The 26,415-nt window shown below is 42.6% G+C and overlaps 1 protein-coding gene across 22 annotated transcripts in view; it reads right to left on the bottom strand.

Annotated features, from left to right (window-relative positions):
- The window catches only part of nrxn3a (neurexin 3a), a 437,732-nt gene extending 411,622 nt beyond the window's left edge, over nucleotides 1-26,110 (bottom strand). For 7 of the 22 annotated variants that reach the window (XM_071365129.1, XM_071365142.1, XM_071365131.1 and 4 more), the window contains exons 1-5: nucleotides 25,752-26,091; nucleotides 10,928-12,198; nucleotides 2,888-2,908; nucleotides 2,431-2,460; nucleotides 1,913-1,924 (exon numbers count right to left, since the gene is read on the bottom strand). In XM_071365129.1, the coding sequence (XP_071221230.1) occupies nucleotides 1,913-1,924; nucleotides 2,431-2,460; nucleotides 2,888-2,908; nucleotides 10,928-11,633 (769 nt within the window). In that variant the 5' untranslated portion in view covers nucleotides 11,634-12,198; nucleotides 25,752-26,091. Of the gene's footprint in view, nucleotides 1-1,912; nucleotides 1,925-2,430; nucleotides 2,461-2,887; nucleotides 2,909-10,927; nucleotides 12,199-25,751 lie in introns of all 22 variants that reach the window. The other 15 variants (XM_071365138.1, XM_071365139.1, XM_071365134.1 and 12 more) reach the window with 8 other exon arrangements.
- Nucleotides 26,111-26,415: the final 305 nt, after the last annotated feature.

The raw sequence follows: 26,415 nt of genomic DNA, 5'->3' as shown, positions 1-26,415 counted from the left end.
CACCATGAATCCGACCACATCAAAGCCTGCTAGTGTTGGGAAACACTGCCAGGAGAGGGGAGACGGAGCTGGAAAGGAGGAGAGAGGGGGAAAAGAGACCGAAAGGAGAATAAAGAAACAATGAGATAGAGAGAGCAAGGCAATATGCGTGACTCCACACGACGGCTACACACTCTTCTATTACCCCCCCCCCCCCTCTCCATCTTCCTCTGTGAGTCCCTCTGTCTTCTTGTCTCCGCAGCTGCGACTGGATGCAAATAAAGCCGTAATGGAGGTCCTGTCTGCTTAACAGGAGCCGACAGGGGGGCTGATGGGAAATAATGTCTGCCGTCTCCCGGACGGATTAAACACAGGAAGCAGGAAGTGAGACAGACAGGAGGAGCAGGGAAGGAGAGAGGGAACACGTTCAGCACTAGAGGAGGATATTGATACAACACAGGGGTTTACAGTATATCTCTCTGGGTTACATTTTGGGCTAGGAATGGGGAAAGAAGAGTATTGCTCTCTATTTCATTTTAGGTAAGGTAGAAACACACACACAATATCCATGTAGTTCGGCCAATCCTTGTCCTACACCTAGAGGGCCTCTGTGTGTGCAGGCTTTGGTTCTGACCCAGCACTAACACACCTGGCCTACTAACAAACTGACTTTACAGTCTGGTTTCCCGTACTAAAGACTGTGACTTTGCCTTTTAGCTGATAATGTGACAACTGGGCATTTCTCTGCTTTCATGCTAATTGTATCCCTTCTTAATGTCCAGGGAGCTCTGGGGTATTACAGTAAAGTCGGTCAGAGCAGAGGAGGCAGCTAATGCTTCACATTTCTCTACATCATCAGTCTCTCACTGTAAAGCAGTCATTGTGGTAAGCAGAGTCAGCATTAGCGGTGGTTTGAAAACTACAAAACCTTTTTCAGGCTACACACATCTTACTGGTGTGTGCTCATAGAATTTTTCCAAAAGGCCCATTGGTCAGAGTCAGTCAGCATGTGCCCCAATGGGCTTCTCTTTGTGTGTGTGTGTGTCTGTCAACACAGTACTCCAGTGACAAACTTAAAAATTACCACATCTATCAAAGTCTCTCTCTCTCTTCATTCATCTTTCCTCCACTCCATCTCACTCTCTCTCCCCCTCACCTACAGTATTTCTCTCTCCTCTCCCTTTCCTCTCTATCTCACAAAAGGAGTGTATTTGAAAGATATTGCAGCGTCACGTCATATCTTGTAATTGCATCATTCTCCCAAGGACATTTCATCACGGAGACAATTAAAATGTCAGTCCGACATTACATTGTACTTTAGATATGAAAAGCAGATTATCAGGTCCTAATCCATGGACTCCACCGCAGACAATGGAGGGAGAAAGTGGAAAACATCATTCCTGAACATCCTTGCAAATCTCTCCCGGCCTATAGTCATCAAACTGAGAGACTTTCTCCCCAATCTCATTCCGTCGATAATCCAGTACTCAGAACATCTATAGCAGATCATTCCTGAATTCCATTTCCTCTTCGTACACTTACGATATATTCCTAACGACAGCTCCACACACTCCCTCCCTCACTTAGACTCAGTGAGCACTCTGTTTTCCTGCTTCAATTAAGGATAATTTAATTAATTTGCCTAATCCAAGCACCCTTGGTGAGCTGCCATTAGGCAGGAAACGCTAAACAGAGAGAGGTAAACACAATACAACAACACACAGAGACACACATCACACCAGGGGAGTGTTTTATTTTACACTCCAGCCCGCTGTTATCACACACATCAAGGAATTAGACAAAAAAGTGTAAATACCCTTGTTTTTGCACACAGAGGAACACATTTTAAAGAGCATACAGTGTTTTACATGACACTCACTCAATCTAGCCCAGGGTTTCTTAAAGCGAGGGTAAGAGAAAGACTGATCTGTACCTTTGCTTTTAGCTAGGGAGAGGCGAGGAGGAGAGAGGTCGTAGAGGAAAGAAGGTAGTGTATCCACAGCGGAAGAGGAGGAGAGAAAAGCCAACAGTGAATAGTTTGACATGGGAGAGTGCTTGATGAGTGGAGAACACAAATTAATATATGTATATTAATATATGCATATCATTCATATCAATACACAGTAGCACATTGGCACTGTAGTATAATCAGACTACACTTCAAACTCAGTCCTACACACACCAATCACACACACACACCAGGCAGTACCGTGAGCCTATGTTGGTCAGTGCATGCAAAAACACACATTTCTTAGATTGCAAAAATACTTAATCTACTGGTTTTTATGTACTACTGTAACACTGTTATAAACATCACATATGGAGGAAAAAGTGCATTTGTCATCTGAAGAGACAATCTTCAAAACATCACAACCAACATGCACACAGCACACAACCACACAGCACACAACCACACGGAAATGATGGGGGTTAGAAAGAAGAGAGGCATACCTTGCTCCGCCATCATCATATGTGAAAATCCTTGAGGGAGGGAAGGAACGACAGAAAGAAGGAGGGAAAAGGAGAGAGAGGGAGAGAGAGAGAGCACTTCAGAACCTATATTCCAATACTTTGTCGGTACAGTATTGTGATGTCCCATATTTTCCCGTGAAAGAAAGCATGGCATCAGACTCACAGACAAACAAGCTTCCCACAGCTAAGGGAAAGCTTCCGTAGTAGGACTAGAGTAGTTGAACTGAAGAAGTAGCTTATGTAACAGGGCTGACATCTTTGTAGGAACATTTTGGTTATGAAGACATGACCGCCCATAAAAAAAAAACGTAAATAGAGTTTCCATCCTTAAAAAAAAAATGTAATGTTCTTATTTCTATCATGGATTACAAGCGTCCAATGATCCTAACTTATTTAGTTATTTCTAAAACGAGATGGTTTTCCTCTGAACACTTACCTGGAATATTATTGTTGACCTCTGGATTCACCGTGGCAGAAAATAAGAAGCAAAATAACAAAAAGGAAAAAGAGAGGGAACAAGTTCCACAATTAGAAACACTCTTTTTACATTTGCATGGAACCTGTCATGCAAACCTAACACACCTGACACCATACACAGACACTACACTGTGCATGTACAGTGCCATCGGAAAGTATTCAGACCCCTTGACTTTTTCCACACTTCGTTACGTTACAGCCTTATTCTCTACAGGCGCATCCTGTTTCCGTTGATCATTCTTGAGATGTTTCTACAACTTGATTGGAGTCCACCTGTGGTAAATGAAATTGATTGGACATGATTTGGAAAGGCACACCCCTGTCTATATAAGGTCCCACAGTTGGCAGTGCATGTCAGAGCAAAAACCAAGCCATGAGGTCGAAGGAATTGTCTGTCGAGCTCCGAGACACGATTGGGGGAAAGGTAACAAAACATTTATGCAGCATTGAAGTTTCCCAAAGACACAGTGGCCTACACCATTCTTCAATGGAAGAAGTTTGGAACCACAAAGACTCTTCCTTGAGCTTGCCGCCCGGCCAAACTGAGCAATCGGGGGAGAAGGGCCTTGGTCAGGGAGGTGACCAAGAACCCGATGGTCACTCTGACAGAGCTCCAGAGTTCCTCTGTGGAAATGGGAGAGCCTTCAAGAAGGACAACCATCTCTGCAGCACTCCACCAATTAGGCCTTTATGGTAGAGTGGCCAGACGGAAAGCACTCCTCAATAAAAGGCACATGACAGCCCGCTTGGAGTTTGCCAAAAGGCACCTAAAGACTCTCAGACCATGAGAAACAAGATTCTTTGGTCTGTTGAAACCAAGATTGAACTCTTTGGTCTGAATGCCAAGCGTCACTTGTAGAGGAAACCTGGCACCATCATTACGGTGAAGCATGGTGGTGGCAGCATCGTGCTTTGGGGATGTTTTTCAGTGGCAGGGACTGGGAGAATAGTCAGGATCGAGGCAAATATGAACGGAGCAACGTACAGAGATATCCTTGACAAAAACCTGCTCCAGAGCACTCAGGAACCTCAGACTGGGGCGAAGGTTCACCTTCCAACAGGACAATGACCCTAAGCACACAGCTAAGACAATGCAGGAGTGTCCTTGAGTGACCCAGCCAGAGCCCGGACTTGAACGCGATCTAACATCTGTGGAGAGACCTGAAAATAGCTGTGGAGCAACACTCCCCATCCAACCTGACAGAGCTTGAGAGGATCTGCAGAGAGGAATGGGAGAAACTCCTCAAATACAGGTGTACCTGAAGCTTGTAGCATCATACCCAAGAAGACGCGAGGCTGTTGTAGCTGCCGAAGGTAGCTGCCATTTTTTTTTTTATTTTTTTTTTTAGATATTAGCAACATGTTCTATAATCCTGTTTTTGCTTTGTCATTATGGGGTATTGTGTGCAGAGTGATGAAGAAAAAAAACAATTTAATACATTTTAGAATAAGGCTGTAACCTAACAAAAATGTGGACAAAGTCAAGGGGTCTGAAGACTTTCCGTCGGCACTGTATATAGTGAGAGTATAGCACGGTCAAATATATTACATTGAAGTGAATATATTGTTGTAAGAGAACATCATTGTCATCATCTCATCTGTCCTATCCTGCGAAAAAGGGGATCAGATCACCAGAACACCACTCGATCCCCAAAAACACATTCTGAAAAACATTGAGGAAGCATGATTTCTTCATTCAGCTTCAGTCACACAAACACACACACACACACACACAAAGACAACATACACAAACTCAGTTGGGACATAAATCCAAGCTGGTGGAAGCCCCAGTTCCCTGTAAGCAGGTTGTGAATTTATGATGTAAGCGATTAGAGCAGTAGTAGAGGGGAGGCTCTGTCCATACTCTTTGTCCCAGCCCTTTGGTTCTCTCTCACTGCAAACACAAACCCACCAAACGGAGAGTTTCCTATTAGAAGACCTCATACTGAGGAAGGCTTAAAACATTCAGAGCGTTTAAAAAAAAAAAAAACACGTCTGTGCATGTCATGACAAACCTTTGACTTAAAGCCAGGCGTATCTCAAAAACCTGTCTGTGACAGCTAAATCGAGGGCAAATTCGTACGCTACACGATTTTGGCCTCGATTTAGTTGTCCCAGACAGGTTCTTGAGATCGGAAACAAAATCCCCAAGTCGTTGCCTACTCGGGGCGTGCGGCTGTCACCGATGCTGGTTTAATGTGAGCGGGTCAGCGATGCAATCTGGGGGCTACAAATCCTGTCTTGGAGCCATCCCAGACGTCCGGATATTTTCAAACATGTTTGATTTTATTGACACAAAATCTGCAATGCTTTTGTAGTGTGAGATGTGCGATGACAAGGTTGGAGAACGGTGATCAGCAATAGCCAATGAGAGCTCACCAGAGAACCCAGTGAGATGATGACCCATCACCCAGAATGTGTGTAGGCTCTTGAGCAAGCGTCAAATCGACCTCTGAAGTTGACGAGCAATGTTACTCAATTCAAACTGTATTTGTGAATGTCTGACTGAAGAGTGTGGATATCTGACCGTGGCTGTTTTGAGCCACAGACAGCTCGTTCTAACTACGTTAACGATCTAACCGCATAATTTTGCGAGACAGCGTCATATTGAGAATCTTCACGACCAACTGATGAATATTGTAGTGTGTGGCACCACGGCGTAGGCATGACAAAAAAATGCCCGGAAAGACGTTTGTTTAATGATTCCAAAACCCATCCAAATGTAGCATGCATCCGTCAGAAAATCGCTTCAAATGTTACAAATCACCGGTTTTTGCTCATATTACATTCTACAGTACCTTCGGTAAATACCTCTGATCTTTTGTGACAACTGATGCGTCCTCACCTTCAGTGTCGAACTGCTGATAGTCGTTGATTTACAAGTTATTTTGCATGCAGAGCAACCCCAGGCAATAATCTGTAGCCTCGTCAAACTGGCACTGTGCTCAGCTTCGCATGGTAACCGACGCGGGGTAGGCGGCCTGTTCCTGATCTTCCACATCAAATGCTACAATGCCTTGCATGATATTACGCTTTGTTAGTTAAGTGACATCCTATGTAATTTGCGAGGTTATTGTTATCTATAAGCTGTTGAACACGGTGTTTTACCGGAATAAAAGTAAACTACAGGAGACGACTTTCATCTGGCTATACCTGATAAACGGGGTTTACAATATACATATTTTTGTTAGGTTCAGTTTCACCATCCGCAATAGTTTTGCTTTAAACAATCAGTGTGTGAGGACAGACGCTGGGAGACGAGAAGCAAGTATAGGGAGTGAATATTTAATAAATAACCGACATGAAACAAAACAAGGACAGCGTCTGGACAGGGGAAACGAAACAACATTAATGCTGACACGGGATGAAACTGAGGAATAGACAGATATAGGGGAGGCAATCAATAAGTGATGGAGTCCAGGTGAGTCCAATGAAGCGCTGATGATCGTAACGATGGTGACAGGTGTGCGTAATGATGGGCCGCGTGGCGCCAGAGAGGTGGAGCGGGAGCAGGCGTGACAGTGTATATGGTCAAGTTGATAATTTCATAACGAGGAAAGCTATCACTTTTGCAAGGCGCACTGCATGGCCCGAAGCGAGAGGAGAAGAGAAGATCAGTCCATAAAAACTTCCAAACAGTCAAAACCATTTGATTTGGAGATGAGGGTGAAATCCAAAGTTGTGCTATATATTAATTGGCTATACAATAGCTAATTTGTAAACAATAAATATTGATACATTACTAGCTCAAACAATTAGTCAGCAAAAATTACAAGTTAATTAGTGGGTGATGGTCATTTCAGATCCAAAGTGGGGGACAAAAAAAACCTGGCTACATTGCCTGCCCCCCCTAATCTGATAGTGGGGCAGTAGATGCCTAGTCTCCCTTATGGCTCAATTAAGGCGCCTACATAGTACATACACCATAGACGTCCATAATTTACACACACACACATCAGCTCAGAAAGGCCCAGCTCATGAGCTCCATCAGTAGCAGATTTTAATTTAGAATTGAAAATCAATGTGTTTTAAGCAACAAAATGTAGTGCATCGAATCGTATCGCATCAAACCGAATCGCATCAATTTGTTCTCTAATCAAACCGAATCGCACCGAATCGATTCAAACTAAAATCGTCATGGCCCTTGTTTTAAATTATTTAAAGATTGATGTCATATTGTTTTTTTAAAATCCCTAATCATGGGCCCAGAGAACCCTCACCCAGGTAGGGTTTTAAAGCTTGGGCATCGGATTGAGCATGGGTTGGCACCCTGGCACTAAATCCAGACTCTTCATTAAATCCTGGGGCTTTCAATACCAGGCCAGCGCCGAGACAAGCCAGGACCAATAAAACAGAGCTGGGGTATGAGCAGAGACAAATGCAGCAGGAACATGGTTTCACTTTAGCACGTCGGGGACCAAAATAGAAACGAAGGGACTGTTCAGGTACTTTTGCCATCGCTGACGTATCTTCTTCCATTGTTTCATAATTGAAACCTTAAAAATATAATACTTAGAAAACTATTACGATTAAATGGTAGCCTTGGTTCTTCCCCACCAACGTGCCCCAGTGTAAGTCTCCTGATTAGCCCGACCACAGGCAGTGATTAGGGAAGGAAATGAACACCAGTCTAATTGAGTTGGTCGCCATTAAAGGCTTTCAGTGGGCAGCAATCAGAGATCTATTAAACATTCATTTAAACGATTTCGCTAGCCAGTTATTAGATATGTATTAGAGATGTAAAAGTTAAATTCAAGCGATTCTACCGGACAGTTATTAGATATGTATTAGGTATTAATTTAGTCACCGAGCAAATTCCATCTGCCTGAACATAAGACAAGCTGTTCAAACGGTGTGTGTGTGTGTGTGTGTGTGTGTGTGTGTGTGTGTGTGTGTGTGTGTGTGTGTGTGTGTGTGTGTGCATTTGTATTTGTGCGTGTGTGCATGTTCAATGTAATCTCCTTTAAATCTCCTCTTCAGACGGGGTCCTCTAGTATTGTCTCGTATCAATAGAGTGTTGAAGCCCACAATGTGACCTCTTGGCAGTGGCATTTAAATGGCTCAGTCCCAAGAGAGGACACGGGGGAATTGAGGAATTAGCCAGATTAGTAAGAAGAAGGGTATGTGGACGGTGTGATAATGTGGTCTGTGTATGTGTGTCTCCCTCTTTATTTAGCTTTTCTTCGTTTTTTTTAATCTGACCTACTTTTACGCTGACAGATTGTTTACACTGTATTGCTTTGTTTTTTTTCCACCAGTGAACACACACACACACACACACTGTATATGCATACAAACACACACACATCTGTCTAGTGAACAGGTTGGTATAGCCCAGTATACTACAAAATATCTTTACTTTTCAGTATTTATTGAACTATAACGTAGCAGTTACTTTAACATAAGCCTCTACCTTTAAACAAATGCCTTGTGGGAAAGCCAAACATCTGAAAACAGATTGATGTTCTTACTACTGCAGCTCAGCAGGGTTTTAACAAACGTGTATCTATTTATTTATCACTTTTCAAATTAAATAAACAGCCTCATAATTCCCCTCAACTGGAAAAGTCAATAGCTGAGGTGAACTGAGGTGAGTGGCTATTTGTCATACAGTAGGACTCTTAAAGGGAAGAGATGGAGCTATACTTTACTCTTTAGGTCTACAGTAGAAAACTTAAAGGGATGGCTGAGAGCCATCCTTCATACAGTATAGTATTTATTATTTCAGAAAGCTGCAAAACTCTGCCACTATCTGATTATTGCCTGAATTTAGTTCAAACTAGGAACAAACTAAGCAGTAAACAGCTGGCAAACACACACAAACACAAATACACCATCCCACACACACACACACACCATCCAAATTAGATGACAGATTGAGTGTTGGTGTTGCCAAATTCTTCTTCTTATTATTATTACTAGGATGATAATCCCAGATTACTGTACTAGCGTAGTCTAGGTGCTTTAGCAAACCATGTTACAAGCAGACAGACTACAGTGAGGCCGGTGCAGAGCGGAACATACGCTGCGGCCATGGCAATGGTCATTTGAGCCATCTGCCCCGCCTGGGGAAGTGTCAGGTGTCTGTTGCCGTGCCTACGGCAGTCACCAGACTGTGTGTACAGTACATCACACACAGCAGGTCCGTCCACATGTTAGCTCCTTTTTTTTTTATCGGAGGAAAAAGGCCTACTGTGTACAAAAACGTTTTACTAGCTTACTAGTCGTTTATTACAACCATATAACATGTACTTATTTTATTGTGAAAGCAGTGCGTCTATGTAGCACCTACCGCAAAGCTGTTAAGTGTAAGAAAGTGTGTGTGTGTGTGTGTGGACTGTATTTATGTTTGTCTGAGTGTAGATTCCGTTTTTTTACGATCCAGCGGCTGTATATTTAAAGCGGCAGTACATTGGCGTGCCTTCCACATAAATGCAGCTCGACCCCAGTAAACAGCGTTATTTATTTTAGGATTGTCTGAACTCCTTGTTCACTGCCCGGCACACACGCGCGCACACAAACACAGGTCCAACCCCTGACTAAGCCCCCTATCAGAGTGGGTCTATAGCGTCTCTAGCTAGCAAAAGCTCCATGGGCCTTTCTGATAGAGACGCCACACTCAGACATGCTCCTGGGGTTTTAAACATTGTCGATTACATATAGGTCAGCCATTTTCTTTTCTTGCTCCCTTTGGTGAGGATGTGTCCACAGTGAGAGAGAACCAGTCGCCAGGGCTTGACACACACACACACACACACGCTGTCACACACGCTGTCATACTTCCTCACCCAGTCGACTGAATAGCTTCAATTCAACCAAAGCAGCTTAACGCTCATCAAGACAAGACAGAGGGAAAAAAGAGGCCCACTCCCTTTTAAAAACATGTCCTGACATTAAAACAACGTAATCTTTACATTCCAGATTCACTGCCGTTTTCTCTGTTGGTTAATGTTTGGGCTTGATGCCGAAGCAGATGTAAATTGCCTTTATGCTCTGTAAACCTAACCTACTAAAGTGACAGGCAAAGATATAAGAGAATATTAGAAACAGTAGTATCCCTATATACTTTAGATTTTTCTCAAAGGAATGTAAAGGAAAGGGAAAAGGCTGGAGTTGTTCATTGTTTTCTGATTACACACCCCCCCAAAAAAATCCTGAAGAGTTCCTATAGCTGCAATATCAGGATTGTTGTAAGAGGACAGATTCAATTCCAATTTAGTTTAAAATAGATCAAAATGTCTATTTTATTTCAGCAGAAAGAAACAGCAAATGAACTGACATCACCTCAGTATATTATAAATGCATGACCACATTGCATACAGTATCTAACAATTGAAAGACAGAAAACCCCCTACCCAAACCCTCTGCAATAAAGCAGATAACATTCACTCTCCCTTTACAAATAAAAAGGCCTTTCTTATGCTCCTTCTAAGAAATCGTAAGAATAAAAAAAACTAACCAAAAGGTTTTTTATAAAAAAATCAATTTGGGGTCTAACCAATACCAGCTGTGGAGGAAGAAGAGAGAGATGGAGGTTGTGATTGAATCAAAGCAGTTCCAGAATGCTCTGCAACACAAAAGGATGTGATTTTAACACCTGTCACCGCATGATTGGTAAAGAAAAGGGCTCAGGAGGCCCCCGTTCTCTCTATAGGCGTCCTTATCAGTCCCTGCAGGGAGGTCCCATTAACCTGCACCTTGGTGGCTAACCGTGTCGCTAACCACGCTTAGATTAGCACTCCGCTTTTCCAACCACACAGGGACAACATACACTGAGTCTGAGAGAGACGACTTAGTAAACAGCAAAAATGCTTCAAATTAGGTCAGTGAACCCTTTGGAATAACATGAAAATGATCTATTGATTAGGACTGATGAAGGAAAGACAAAAAGGTGAAATTAAATGGGTAAAATCTGTGTTGTTAAACGTGAACGTAAGGCTATGCACAAATGTAGACATTCAGGAACAGTGAAGGAAACACAAAATGTATAAGATCTTACCTTCATTGCAGAAGCGGCCCTTGTATTCTGTTTTGGAGCAGTCGCACATGGGTTCCCCATCCACCACGGTGCAGCTCCCACTGTTCTCACACGGGTTCTCCGTACAGCGCCCCTCCGACTCCAGACGAACCCTCAAGCTGCTGAGGAGAACCGGTTCCGTGTTCCCGTACTTCAGATCTGAGATTGTTCCTCTGAAGGGTGGGGCATCACGTGCCGTGGGCAGCGTGAGCGCTGACGTACGGATGTCCAGCGGCACGCCACCCAGGAACAGATCGCTAACAATTTTCATGTGCTGTCGGCTACCTCCAGTGGGCCGCACCTCGTCCGCCTTGACCTGGCCGTCCAGCCCCAGCACCGTCCGCAGGCCGTAGCGGCTCAGTGTGGCAAAGTGCCAGCTGCTGTCGTTGACCCGCTTGTCGGACACCACGGCGGTCTCGGCGCAGTCGATGCTGAAGCGAAGCTGCAGCTTGCCCTCCACGACCATCAGCTGCAGGAAGTCGCAATAGCCACTGTCGTCGAAGTAAAGCAGCAGTGCCGTGGACACGTCTGTCTTGAACTGGAAGCTGAGGTCGCTGCGCGTGCTGGCGTCCCAGCGGAGGTAGCGGGCCCACTGGCCGGGGGCCCCGGTGAACTCCAGGCTCAGACACACACCCAGGAGGGCCGAGAGCAACAGCTGCAGCCTCGCAGACAAGCCCAGCACATCCATGGTCAACAAGGAGGAGGAAGAGGACGAATGAGTTTATATTCCTGAAAGCTTAGATAGCATTGGATTTGATTTAAAAGTCTTAGAGTAAGTATCCAATTCTCGAGGGAGTATCCACAGTTGTATCTAAAAGTGTACTCGGATATGTTTGACACTGCTGAGAGATTTAATACAAAATCAGCAGGGAGTAGGGTGGTAGTTGGGATAACAGTCGTAGGTAGGCTAAGTAACAGTCGTAGGCCATGCACATGAGTAAACTATCCAATCGCTGAGAAGCTATGGACAGTAGGTAAAATTGCAGATGCCTTTCCTCCTAGTTAAAGAAAGGAGGAGGGAAAGAGAGAGGAAAAGGGGAGAAGAGTCAAAACTAGTTTCTCCTTCTGTTGGGGAGGAAAGTTTGACCTTTGTAATCCTTTAAAGTCCAAAGAGATTGCTATGGGTAATCATGGCGTAAGGTCCGATTGGACTTGCTCTTCTGGTTGTCAGGGTGACCGCGACGTCCTTCTTCATGTTGCCTGCTGGAATTTGTAGTTCACAGGGGAGCCTCTGGATCTCCTCAGTTCCATCACTGTCAGAAACAGGAAGCATAGGATTTACACACAGCACACACAACATTGATTTTCAGACAATCTGGGAAAAAAACTGGTTTTCAGACACAGATTGATATTTTACAACAGGCCTTTTATCCCCTCACTACTATTTCAGCAAGAGGACCCATCTTTATTAATTTCACATTTGTCCAAACTGCTAGTGATGGTCATTCCGAGTCTTTTTGGTGAGCAGGATCATGTAGCTATGTTCACGTAAAAAAAACTGTTAATTTGACTCCCAAACGGTTCTTCATTCAAAATGTTTGAGAATCGACCCAAAACCATGAAAAAATTGCAAATCTCTAATGTAAAGCCTAGTGCTGAGCGATTAGTGCTTTTTGAGGTCAGTTCGGATTTGGTTCGATTATAAAAAAGTATCACTGTTTTTTAGACATTAAATGCACTATGCATTACAGATGTCGAATTTTAACTTGATCACTTTTTTGTAGCAGATCATTTTCCTGATGCGTCAGGAAATTCAAATGAGCCTCGTGATTGGCTAAAATTAGCAGTTAATTTTCTCTCCATGTGGGGGCAATCGAGTCATTGGGATTAGGGCTGCTATCTTAAAATAATGTCCTCTCTCGCGCGCTCTCTCTCTCTCAAACGATATAGGCCTAGGTCCCATTACTGCAACATTCAAATGTACAGAAATGTATCTGAAATGCAGCCATACACATCAACAACCGTCATTTTATATAGCTTAATAACACAAGATAGATACTGGTTTCCACTAAGCTACGACATACAAAGGTTGAGTGTATCGTAAGGCTTACGAATGAACTGTCAAAATTGAGTTCAATCGTGGCCTGGGGTGGGCTAGCGGTTAGGATCGCTTCCTTCAGTGTGCACATAGGCCTATTGTGTCCGCATGGGTTTGATGATTTCGCCTCAAGCCCTTTTGGCACAAATAACACAGTCTCCCAAATGACTTGATGTAGTTACACATTTCAAATATGGACAGTCCAGGATTATTTTACCCCTGATCTTGATAAGCTTAGAGGCTGCATGGCTTCATGCAGGATGACCGTGGAAGATTTTCCACCCAGAACTGTCAATAGGCTAACAAATGTTTTGTTTTGTTGTTTTAAGGGCGTCTTTGAGATTATTACTATAATGAAAGTGCTATAAAAATTCAATCTATTTATATTATTATTATATAACATGAATAATAAATTACCATACCAGACACTCTTGGATAACATAAATAGTGAACAAATACAATTAACACAGCAACATTCGTTTCCATTCATACAAAGTGTCAGGTAAATTGCCACAGTAGATTTGCAATGGTAAAGGAGGAAAGTATTTATTTATATTGTACAGAATGCGTGTCAAATAGATAAATCTCCCTTAGTCTGTTCAAAAAGGACGATGTTGTTCCAATGACAATACCAACCAGAGGGCGAACATATGGGGTGGCAGGTAGCCTAGTGGTTAGAGCGTTGGACTAGTAACCCGAAAGTTTGCAAGATCGAATCCCTGAGCTGACAAGGTAAAAATCTGTCGTTATGCCCCTGAACAAGGCATATAACCCACTGTTCCTAGGCCATCATTGAAAATAAGAATTTATTCTTAACTGACTTGCCTAGTTAAATAAAGGTCAAGAAATCTTGAAAGACTTTGGTTGCAAGCAGGACTAAGGCAGAGAGGAAGAGGCGAAGTGATTGGGATCACTCTCGCCAAAATAGGCTTAATATGCAGACCTAAGCTTGTCACCTGCCTTCCTGCCTGTGGGTCGACTCCCATTGTTAGGGCGGAGACATGAGCATCTTGTCATTATATACAGATCTCTGACTAAGGAAGCACAACATAATCTTTTAGGGAGCAGTATAGGTTCCAATGGAGATCAGCTGTGCAGGTGAATTCAGCGCATATTGATGGTTTAACGAGACAACAATTGGCGGTAATCTAGTGCCATCAATGGTTGCAATAGGCCCCTTGTTATTTGATTATATTCCAATAGGCTACTATTAGCCTATCAATAATCACATAATAATAGGTGTGAAAACCAATAATGTACTGTTTGTGTTTCCCTGGCTAAATTGACGAGTTGATTTGTTAAACAATCAACTTTCCTCCAGAGTCGATGCTCGCCAACGTTTTATAGTTAGGCTATGTATAATTTGCAGAGGTGGGTAGAGTACTGAAAAACCTGTATTTAAGTTAAAGTACTGTTACTTAGATTGTAATTTACACAATATCAACTACAGTCATTCAATGTTGACTTAATGTCAATGTGAACAATTTCATAAAAAGGTATATGGTACTCGAGACTCTGGAAAAAATTTACAATTTCAATAGCATTCATGAAAATTTATTTCACAATATCATTTCAAGTACATGTGATGTTGAATGCATAGTATACTGAACAAATATAAAAACGCAACATACAACAATTTCAAAGATTTTACTGAGTTAAAGTTCATATAAGGAAATCAGTCAATTGAAATAAATGCATTACGCCCTAATCTATAGATTTAACGACTAAGAATACAGATATCCATCTGCTGGTCACACAGATACCTTTAAGAAAAGGTAGGGATGTGGATCAGAAAACCAGTCAGTATCTGGTGCGACCACTATTTGACTCATGCAGCGCGAGTTGATCAGGCTGTTGATTGTGGCCTGTGGCATGTTGTCCCACTCCTCTTCAATGGCTGTGCGAAGTTGCTGGATATTGGTGAGAACTGGAACAAGCTGTTGTACACGTCAATCCAGAGCATTCCAAACATTCTCAATTGGTGACATGTCTGGTGAGTATGCATGCCATGGAAGAATTGGGACATTATCAGCTTCCAGGAATTGTGTACAGATCCTTGCGTCATGGGGCCATACATTATCATGCTGAAACATGACGGCGGATGAATGGCACGACAATGAGCCTCAGGATCTCGTCATGGTATCTCTGTGCTTTCAAATTGCCATTGATAAAATGCAATTGTGTTCGTTGTCCGTAGCTTATTTCTGCCAATACCATAACCCAACTGGCACTCTGTTCACAACGTCGACATCAGCAAACCGCTCACCCACACGACACCATACACTTGATATGCAGTTGTGAGGTCGGTTGGACCTACTGCCAAATTCTCTAAAACAACGTTGGAGGTGGCTTATGGTAGCGAAATGAACATTCAATTCTCTGGCAACAGCTCTGGTGAACATTCCTGCAGTCAGCATGCCAATTGTATGCTCCCTCAAAACATGAGACGTCTGTGGCCTTGTGTTGTGTGAAAAAACTGCACAGTTTAGAGGGGCCTTTTATTGTCCCTAGCACAAGGGACACCTGTGTAATGATCATGCTGTTTAATCAGAATATTGATATGCCACACCTGTCAGGTGGATGGATTATCTTGGCAAAGTAGAAATGCTCACTAACAGGGATCTAAACAAGTTTGTGCAGAAAATTTGAGAGCTTTTTTTGCGTATGGAAAATTTCGGGGATGTTTTTATTTCAGCTCATGAAACATGGGACCAACACTTTACATGTTGAGTTTATATTTTTGTTCAGTGTAGTTAGCTATTGCCACACCCATCTGATTAATCTGTTCACTCTTCATGCCAATGACAAGGTGGCTTGTTGGCCAACAAACAGAGATCCTATGGGAAGCTAAAAACAGGAGATTCAACTTTTTCTGTCAGATTACTTCTGGGTTAGCCATAGCCATTTTATTTTGCACTTTTTTTTTTCAACACCAGAATTATATCTTATAAATACTTACCTTACTCTAGGAATATATAATATTACAAAGGCAGAAGGTAATGAAGTGCAACTCAACTCTAATTGCATCTAGCTAAGAGCCTAAGAACCAAAATATCCTCATGAGTGCAATACGCTGAGGTGAAGACAAAACTGGGTTTGATGGACAACTGTAAGATCCAATGGACTTAGATAAGAGTTTTGATGACAAGCTATTTTTAATACATTACATTGGTTAAGGGGTTGTGACACGTTCATACAGACGTAAAGGGTAACCAATAGTATCGATTCATATAAAAAATATGTAAATCACCAAATTTGGTTAGGAGGTTTTCATCCGACAGCGAAGATAAATCTATGTAACTGAGGTGATTTGGTCAAATGTAACGGAGTAAAAAGTAAGTTACTTCCTTCAGAAATTACTTGAGTAAGAATACAAGTAAAATACTAGTTTCTTCGAAAATTCAAAGGGCAGTAGTAGGCCGGATTCAAACTTCTTGCACATGTGCCGTTGTCAGCGGTTGTAATGGCTGGACCACACAGGCACTGAGATAACCATGAATGTCTGTTACCTATTGGTGGCCTTGAACATATAATAAAACAATTGATGTAATAAATATGGATTTTCCTTAACAAAAATTACATCTAACCCCTACAAATAGGGTCCATTTAATCCCCATAAGAATTCACACGAGACACCTGCAAGTAGCCTACACAGGCTACTTGAACTAACCCCAGTGGACCTGAAGTCTAAGTTATTGTAGCCTACAAACACCGCTTCCATCTGCCCCCTGGCAACGATTCTAAATATTTCTTGCTCACCAAGCAAGGAGTTTTTGTATGGAGGTCAATGAGAGAGTGTCGAATTTGGTTAACAAAAAATGGAATGGCTTATTTGATCGAATAGACGTTTTGTAATGGTTAGGTTGTTAGGAGTATACTTGATATAACTAGAACACGTGACATCCCGGCAACCTTTTGAAAAATTACTTGATATCGAAGTTGTGCCTGGTCGTCACTAGTTGCCATAAAGTCATAAACCCGCCTATTTCTACAATTTATCTTCTTAAAATGTGATTTTAAACCTAACCCTATCCTAAAGTTAATTTTGACTTTGTGACTGTGGTAACTAGTGGAAACCGTTGTGCCTGTTGTTCACACGCGTATCTGCCCTCTCATTGGTTCGAATGGTTCAACCTGATCTTGCCTCCTCCTGACTGCCTTCCATTTTTGGAAGACATGTATTTTCATTGTTATAGGGCCACTAGAGTATCTGGTCAATATAATCAAAGATTATGGATTTACTGACAAGAGACATGTCTCTCCGTCCTAACAAAGGGAGTCGTTGTCCACACAGCGGCATGGCGGGCTGTCTAGCTGCCAGCTATCCTTTCTTTGGATTGGTGGATGTATCTCATTATTGTAAATCCTTTTTTGAATATTCGATGAGCGTTGTTGACGTCAAGCAACTGTATTCAATGGAGGGACCAGTACGAAAAAAGTATGAAAATGTATGCACTCACTACTGTAAGCGGCTCTGGATAAGAGTGGCTGCTAAAGGACTAATGTTTAAAAAAATATGACAAATTCTATGCTACTAGCCTCATGCTATGAATATGCATGGGCAAGTGTTTTTCTCAAAGTTCCCGGGATGTCACGTGTCCTACTTATATCACTCCTAACTTAAGCATTATGAAACTTCTATTTGATCCAATTAACCTCACGCAGCAAATACACCATTCATTTTTTTTCTCCATACAAAATCTCCTCGTTTGGTGGGCGAAACAAGAGAAAGATTTTCAGCCAAGCTGGGCCTCACTTCCTCTCTCACTCTGATATAATGGATCATCTGTGGTTCTCTGTGTCTCCGGACAAGTAGGCACGCTAAACTATGTAGAATGTTGGCCTGTCGGAAACTACATCACACACTTGATTTATGTGATTTATCTCTATAGAAACTGCAGTCAGAAAATGCGCATTGAGCTCAGTGAAAAAAATAAATAAACGGAATTCAAATAACTGAACCGACATCCGTCAATTAGGCTAGTTGTTTAAAACCCCCAAAAATAACAGACATTTCGGTTAATCGCTAAGCAAACGTAGGCTACCATGCATTATGTCAGACTTTGAAGATTGTGATATGCGTGTTCAAATAAGATAATTTTTTTTTTTTACAAACTGCAAACATTTTTCGTGGACCAGAATGAAACGCTCTTCCTCACTTTTGTTTCTGTAGTAAGGATTCATCACCTTCAGAGAATGATTGTTACTTCTATGCAGATAATCATTGTTTGAAGCTAAAAAATAAAAAAAAATAGCAGTTGAGTAGCACTATGCAAATCAGGGAGCCAAATAAACGGCTCTTTAACCGATGCGATTCTCGTCGTTCACCGAAAAGAGACGTACGTTTGCAAACGAGCCACCACTAAAAACTGCTAAGGACACGTGAAGACATGCCAATTTGGAAACAGACAAATTACTGTACTATTGAACCATAACAAATAAAAAAAGCAGGATCTGTGTGCATAATTCATTGTATCTGATGTTAGAGATACAATTACCAGTCACCAAACCTAATTAAAAGTGGCAGTTTTTTTTCCCTCAGTAAAGGTCTAGGCCCTATCTGTCATCTGCTAGGAAAATTAGCACCATTATTCTGCTGGCAGCCCCCGACTATCAATCAGGCCAGCAGAGATGGCCCTTATCTGATGGCCAGGGGAATGAACGAGGCTTTCTGCTGACTGCACCATACAGATGGACAAAAAAACAAAACAAAGGAAGGAGAGACACTAGAATACTAGAGACCTAAATACGCAGAGCCAGAGACAAGAGAGACCCCAATGCCTAAACAGGTACAACGTCTAGAGAGACCATGTGTGTTAGACAATTCCCTTCATTTCTCCCCGGTGAACTTATTCTTTGCGTCAAGATTGTTGCTGACATTTTTCCTAACCTAACTATCCGATCGTTAGTCCCATCAAACATAGTGTTTTGTAATATTAAACACAAGCATCAGAGTCTGGTTGATGTAATTTCTTTCGAAATGTTTGTGTTTCATTTCTATCGACAATCTGTTCTAGGCTAGCCTACTGAAAATGCATTTTACGGGACAGATTTCTGTATTTTGGGACTATATCAACAATTGACTAATGAAACAAATACCAAAACATAGATTTTGGGTGGAGTTTTCCTTTAACGAGATGTAAGGGTTTATGCCAGGTCCTTTTAGGATTCATTCATGAGAGCTGTTCTCGAGGTAACAAAACACACACTAAGTTGACCCACATTTCCGTCTATCTTGAGACACAGATTCTAGATAACCATAGGCTTGTACTATTCCAAAATGCAGAGATAGAGAAACCAAAAAAGACAGAGAAATTGAGATAGATGGACAGAGAGAGCAAGCGAGTGAGAGAACCACCCCAGTTCAACACTGTCTCCACTGCTCCCCAACCCAAATAGAAGCCAGGGTGTACAGTATGCCAGCGCTACTCTCAGACACACAGTCAAATCCCTGCTGACATATCAGCTTGACGTGTGTCATTGCTGGGATATGCTGCTCTGTGACACTGTAGTGATGTAATGACAAGCCAACGTCTGGCCATCAGCAGCCTGCCCCACGACCAGAGACATCTACAGCAGCCTACACTCACCAGGAACACACACATAGAAAGTTTGGCTTCTACCCAGTATGGTTTAGTATACCTATCCAGGCCAGTTAAACGCAGCTATAGTTCTCCCCCATGTTGAGAGGGACTTTACGTATTCCGATAACAATAAGCAGGGTTAAGTTCCACCGCCCCATACAGAGGGTAACCTAATAGGCATCTAATATTCCCTGTGTCCCTGCCAACAGTCTCAGCCCTAGGCTCAGTACCACAGGACAAAGGCCCCAGCAGTCAGCATGGGCCCACTGGACCAGAACACACTGGATGGGAGGGGGGGGGGGGGGGGTCTCATAACTGATACTTCACCCTGGCAGTAGCCCACACACCTTCTCTCTGCTGTGTGTGTGTGTGTGTGTGTGTGTGTGTGTGTGTGTGTGTGTGTGTGTGTGTGTGTGTGTGTGTGTGTGTGTGTGTGTGTGTGTGTGTGTGTGTGTGTGTGTGTGTGTGTGTGTGTGTGTGTGTGTGTGTGAGAGAGAGAGTTCTTTTGTTGCAGGTGGATGGGCAGGGGTTAAAAGGCTAAACTGCATGGACCATTGTTCCCATTGATAGGAGTCCGCCGCTCCTCACAGGGAAGACACAGACAGGGACAAAAGCAGCCGGGGTTTGGCCTCCCATAAGAAAACAATACGCGGAGGGATGGAAGGCAGGGGAGGGAATCTGAGAGAGCCATGTTAATAAGAGCTGTCTCTACATTGGGCCCTGGCTGTCAAACAGACACACCTCACGGATGTGTCTACTACTACTGCAGGTGCATCGAGGACACACACTGCCGTGTCTTCACACACACTCTGGATGCTGTAACAAAATGTCCTCTGTGGCAGACGGCTGATATAATGGAAGAGGAGGAAGGAGGAATGTGTTGAGTTCTCTCTCTCTCTCTCTCTCTCACACACACATTTTACTGTGAGATTCTCCAATTTTCCAGTCCTCCACCAAACATCTCGTCCTCCGCGCAAACTTTACACACACACACACACACCCTATAAACAGTGAGTCACCGATATCCCTGCTGCCAACCTACACACACAAATACGCGCGCACCTTCGCTCCCCTGCAGTACACACACACACTCTCTCTCTCTCTTTCTTAGATATGGAGGGGGTACACAGTCCTGGAACTGTGTGTGGATGACATCACCACCAATACGGCAAGCCAGAACTAAACCAGTCATGTGTGAGGGATGGGGGAGGGGGGTGGGGGGAGAGTATGAGAGAGCAAGAGAGAGAGATAGAAAGATGTTCCACCTGAACCACTCACACTCATGCATCCCCCTCCGATAGGCAGGCCCCTCTCCAATACCTGAACATCTCATCCTTCCCTCCAACCTTCCAACCATCAGTTATCTAACGTCATTGGATGGGTTCTATCAACAACAAAAGACTCCATGTTGTTAACACCTATCCAATTGTATTACATCGGTGATTATCATGGGGAGAGAGGTAGGGCTAATAGAGGAGGGGAGGATGTATTTGCTGGTGAACAGACACAGTCTAAATCATTATTATCTCATGACTAATCTAAGAGCATTGGAGGAGAGCAAGGCGCCCCCCTAAATTGTTCTCACCTATCCAATTTAGTTTCAGTGATGAGCAAAGGAAGGGATGGAGAGAAAGAAAGGAGAGGGAGGGTGTGTCTATTTGTACAGACACAGACAGTCTGGCACAGACGAAACAACACGCTTTACTAAATTGTGTCCAACATCAGCAATTACAATGAATAAGAAAGAACCAGATACAGACCAAATAATACACATACTCTGTTATGTTACATCATTATTATTAAGAAAGAATGGGATGAGAAAGACGCGGAGGAAAGAAGGGAAGGGGGAGAGAGGGAGAAAGGAAATATATTTGTAACAGTATTTACACAGCCACACAGACAGATACAGACAAACAGGCACAGCCTAAATAATAATTCATGCTACAGCATTGAGTGGGTGTAGGCAAAGTTCCCCACCATGTTGCTTACACCTATCCAATTTCGTCACACTTGTGATCTTAAAAAATGGAGGGGGGATCCATTTGTTAGTATATCCTACCAGCTACAGACAGACAGGCAGAGACATAGGTGCAGACTGGTGCACAGCCTGGGTAGAAGAAGGGGAAAATGGACAGATTGGTCCATTTTAGAATATGATCAAAAGGGCACGATTTTACCAGTTTCACCATAAAAAAGGGAGTATAGGGAGAAAAATGATTTTTTGCCCCTAAGTATTCTAGTATTTCAGTGGGCACAAGTGGCCACAGCCAGACGGGCAGAGCCATGAGTCCAGCCCGGTGCCCAGCATGGGTAGAGAGAGTGGGCATCCAGCTCTCTGCAGGAAGAGAGACAGAGACACACCTCCTCTGGGTGACGGGGGACGGAAGGGAGGGGAGAGCCGTTCTGCTGCAGCACCTCTCTCCTGCATTACATCACCCCCACACTGCTACACACACACACACACACACACACACACACACACACACACACCCACACACACACACACACACACTGCAAGCAATATACTGCTGCCACACACACACACACACACTGCAACGATGCTACCAACACTAAGCAATCAACCGAGGTCTGCATCCCAGAAAAACCCTGTTTGATTTATCTATCGTTCTAAACGATTAATAACACCCAGTCTCCTGCATTACATCACTCTACTGCAACACTTGCTCTGCCAAACACACACACACACACAGTTAATGCATATGTAGGGCCAGTCCTCACACCACAGAGAAAATCCCTGTTTAAATTAATCTAGTTTATCTTTATCTTAATTTATCTAATTCAAATAATCCTTATCCTGCATTACATCACTCTGCAGCAACACACACACACACACACACACACACACACACAACCAATACTAACCCATGTCTACGTGCATGTATAGACATACTATGAATAATAATGCTGGTGATATTCTTAATCATTTCACTACTCTACTTCTACCATACATCATTATGTAGCAACGTCTGCGTAGTAGGGGAAGACTCAGCATGCACCCCAGAGAACATATAATAAACACCTTTCATTTGACAAAAGTAAAACAAATCTATTTTATATTTGTTATAAATGGTGCAATAGAAATTGTGTTTTTATTATAATTGTTAGTACGTTGCTTTACATTTACAATATAATCTCTTGCACCCTCAATTTTGTTTCGGTCATTTGACACCTATGTGTAATCCGTCCTTGTGGGTGTGTGTGGGTGTGAGTGTGTGTGTGTGTAGTTTTACGCACATATACGCACACGCACACAACATGTATATGCACGCGAGCGCGCGCGCACACGCACACAACAAATAGGCCTATACAAAATGAATTAGATGAAATTGCAGGGCCTTTCTCAGAAGCATGAAATTACTGTGAGCTGTTGAACGTCGTTTTATTTAGGAAGGCATGACGCAATTTCTACAACCGGAGATTATTTTTCCTCCCTCCGCATCTTTAATCACGCCCGTTAAATATTTTATTATTTGAGCTACATTACATTTCGTGTGAAATAGGCCTACGCATTCAGACAAACATAATAGGCCATTTTTAATCTGCGTCAAAAATATGTTATAATCATCATACAATAAAAAAAAAACGTTGAAACACTGTTTTGTATTTATTTATATGGAAAAAGGAGCATCCTCAATGATATTGTGAGTAGTAGCCTATTATGTGAGTAATATTGTGCCCCCTCTCCCGCCCATACGGATTAACGTTACCTTGAGAGCCCTTGGCCGTTTTCGGTTGATTTGTCAGAGCAGTTAATCGCTGCCAACCAGCGCCCAGAAAGCAGGACAGCCAAATTAAACCACGCACCAACCACCACCCGGCACCCCGCAGACAGTACAGCCAAATCACACAACCGCACAATAAACACAGGAGCAGGGAATGCGCATAGCACGACCGCATAGCATACACCACTTAAATATTGAATTCATCTTTCTTGTGTCTTTCCGTGTAGGCCTAAATGGGAGAAATGTCGATTAGCCTAGGCCTACTTTCTTGAAATGATTTAATAACACAAATATTTCGTTTTATAGTGAGCTATCATATTTTATTTAACAGGCATTTAGGCCTAATAGTTGTGTGTAATAATATCCGTGGAAAACATTAACGTAAAACAAAAACGTGTATATTTTGTGGGGAAAAAACGGCATTTTATCTAGGTAAAATATTGTTTTCTTATTAAATTGTTAATCATGTTTTTTTAATGTAGGGCTTACCAGTAAAATAAAAACATTGATAGAATCTCTATTTCAACTACAATTCTATAGTAGTGCATTGGACTGGTACTACATTTTAGGCCTTGCTTGCTGTGTGAGAAAAGAGACGCATTTCACAGGGGTCACGCCCATTTCTGCCCGTTGAAAAAGCCCGATTAGGAGTTTCCCTGCATTCTGATGTATTCACTAAGCCTATTACATTGTAAATCCCAAACATCGAACGTGTGCCACAATGATAAATGAACTTCAAACGTCACCAATTCTGCTGGCAAATTGCAGTGGATTTTATTACTATTTCATCGCGACTGGCGAAGGTGCTGATCAGACCTTTATTGGAAAAAAATCATTAGGACAAAACGTGACAATTTTAACCACCATTTTGTGATCTCTTACGTGATTTTCCTACAGTAATTGATCTATTCCTGATTTAAGACAAAACACGAAACTATAAAGGGTGTTAAAATGCATGATTTAAAATTAAAATGCTGGGAGTTAGTGGCGTTATTTTTCTACTGCAAAATGGTTTTGTCTTTTTATGAGCTGTTAGATATTGACCATCTCAAATCCAACATATATTCTTCTAAAATGTGAGAGATTTGGCTGCATTACACGGTTCATTTCAAAGAAAAAAAACACCAGCGTGTTCATACATGTCAGATTTCATGTAGATCACCAGCACCCTAAAAACACCCTCCCTCGACGTTCTGCAGAGCTCACGAGCTCATTTGATTCCATAGGGAACGAATTCTACCCGCCGCCTAAAAAACATCACGTTTCCTGCGTTATTTTACAATCCAAATACAGACTCATCCGATGATAAATATTTTACTCCGACGTATTATATTATTGTTTCGGGTTGTATGGTGTGTTTTATCTGCTACAAACGAACAACCTATGTCTGTGAAAAAATGTCCATACTGAAGACAATGCTTTTTTCTCCACGATATTCTAAATGGAGATGGGTCTATTTCGTTCAAATGAGCATATACGAATTCATCTGGAAAATAATATGATTTTAGAGAGAAAAGGGGGAAGGCCAAATGTCTGGTCTCCATCATGGTGTCTGCAGTGTAGGGGCAATCAATGGAACATAGAAGGTCATGTCCCCATATCAAATTCAAAGCAGCATTTCCATGTCTGAATTGTCTTTTTATCTCACAGTATCAAAACAGACAACATCTTTTGTGGTCTCATTTTAGACATAACCCATCTGTTGTTTTCCCTGACTATGCAGAACCGGTTCGTTAAGGTATTTGTTTACTCTGAACCGTAATTGACATTTTAAAATAGCCCCATGCACGGTGGCGGTCGTAAGACACTGGACACCCCTGTATCCATTATTCAAAGCTACTTTTCAGACGAGAACAAAATGCGTGGTTTGGAAGAGAGTCGTAGCCTAAGCAAGCATTTATTTAGCGTCATTTTTGCTTCTTATGATGCCTACAATGCTCAGTGTTTTATAAAGATGAATAATTCCCATTATAAAAAATGCCTGTGGCCACGAGCTGAGCGATGTGACCGTAATTCTGTCAGTCCCGCGGGGCTTGTCCATGCCTGTCACCCTGGCCTCGTTGACCGGGGAATGGGCTCGAGAATCACCCGAGCCGACATGGCCGGAATGCCCCATTTATAGGCCTACCCGTAAACCACCCTGCAGCACGCAGCGACCTTATTCGTCGATATCATTATGTTTCCAGTCAATGGATATTACTAGTATAGTGCAATGCTTAGTTTATGATTAGGTAGTATTGACCACATGTCGACGTTCTCAACGTCCCAACTTGTTCCAGACTGTCGACAGCCAAAACTACAAACATGTTCAAAATGTCTACTATAACATCCCCATTCCAATCCAAATGTGTTCCGAAGGAACGATTAGAACTATATTTTGGATGTTTGCTAGTAATGACAAGAGGAGCCCTTTGGCAAGTAGAAAATAGAGCACGACTGACCTTAGTTATGGGATAATATCCAATGCATAATAATCCGACAATAAACTCCGGTAATGTTTAAATCCAGGTTCGGTAAAAAAAACTGAGTAGACTGAATAGACACGGTGCCGATTAAAGCGAGACTTCTGACACAGTACCAGACGTTAAATCGGGGCTATTGGGCTGTTCTTTCCTCTGTCTCTCTCCGGTCGGTCTCCGCTACAGTGCATCACAAGAGCCGCGCGCTCGACCCGTGCGACTGGCGACCGATCTCGGGATGTTCACACACACTTCGCACGGGTCCGCCCTCTCCTGGTCTCTCCTCAGCACCACCTCGCGCGCGACCCATTTAAAGGCGTAGTCTGGGAGAGACACAGCAGTGAAGGCATGGTTTTCCCAGAGCATGCCGTGGCGTGTGTGTTTGGGATAGGCTATAGTTAGAAAATCGGTAGAGACGGTAATATTTGCATAGCTGTGTTGCACAAACAGAGTAATGTGGAAAAGTTGCAAATTACTAATTTCGTCCTTAACTGACAAATATATGGTTTACAAAGTGATGCGTAAACCCAAACGCACCTCCAGATAGGCTTGCATAGCCTATTTGTATTAGAACATTGAAAAATAAATGTTTTGTATAAAACTGAGACACTTGGATGAGACTGCCAACGCCTGGCGCTGCACTCTT

Source organism: Salvelinus alpinus, chromosome 25 (genome assembly GCF_045679555.1).
Source record: "Salvelinus alpinus chromosome 25, SLU_Salpinus.1, whole genome shotgun sequence".
Lineage (NCBI taxonomy): Eukaryota > Metazoa > Chordata > Actinopteri > Salmoniformes > Salmonidae > Salvelinus > Salvelinus alpinus.
The sequence above is the reverse complement of the archived record's forward strand: the minus strand, read 5'-3'. Positions and strand labels throughout refer to the sequence as shown.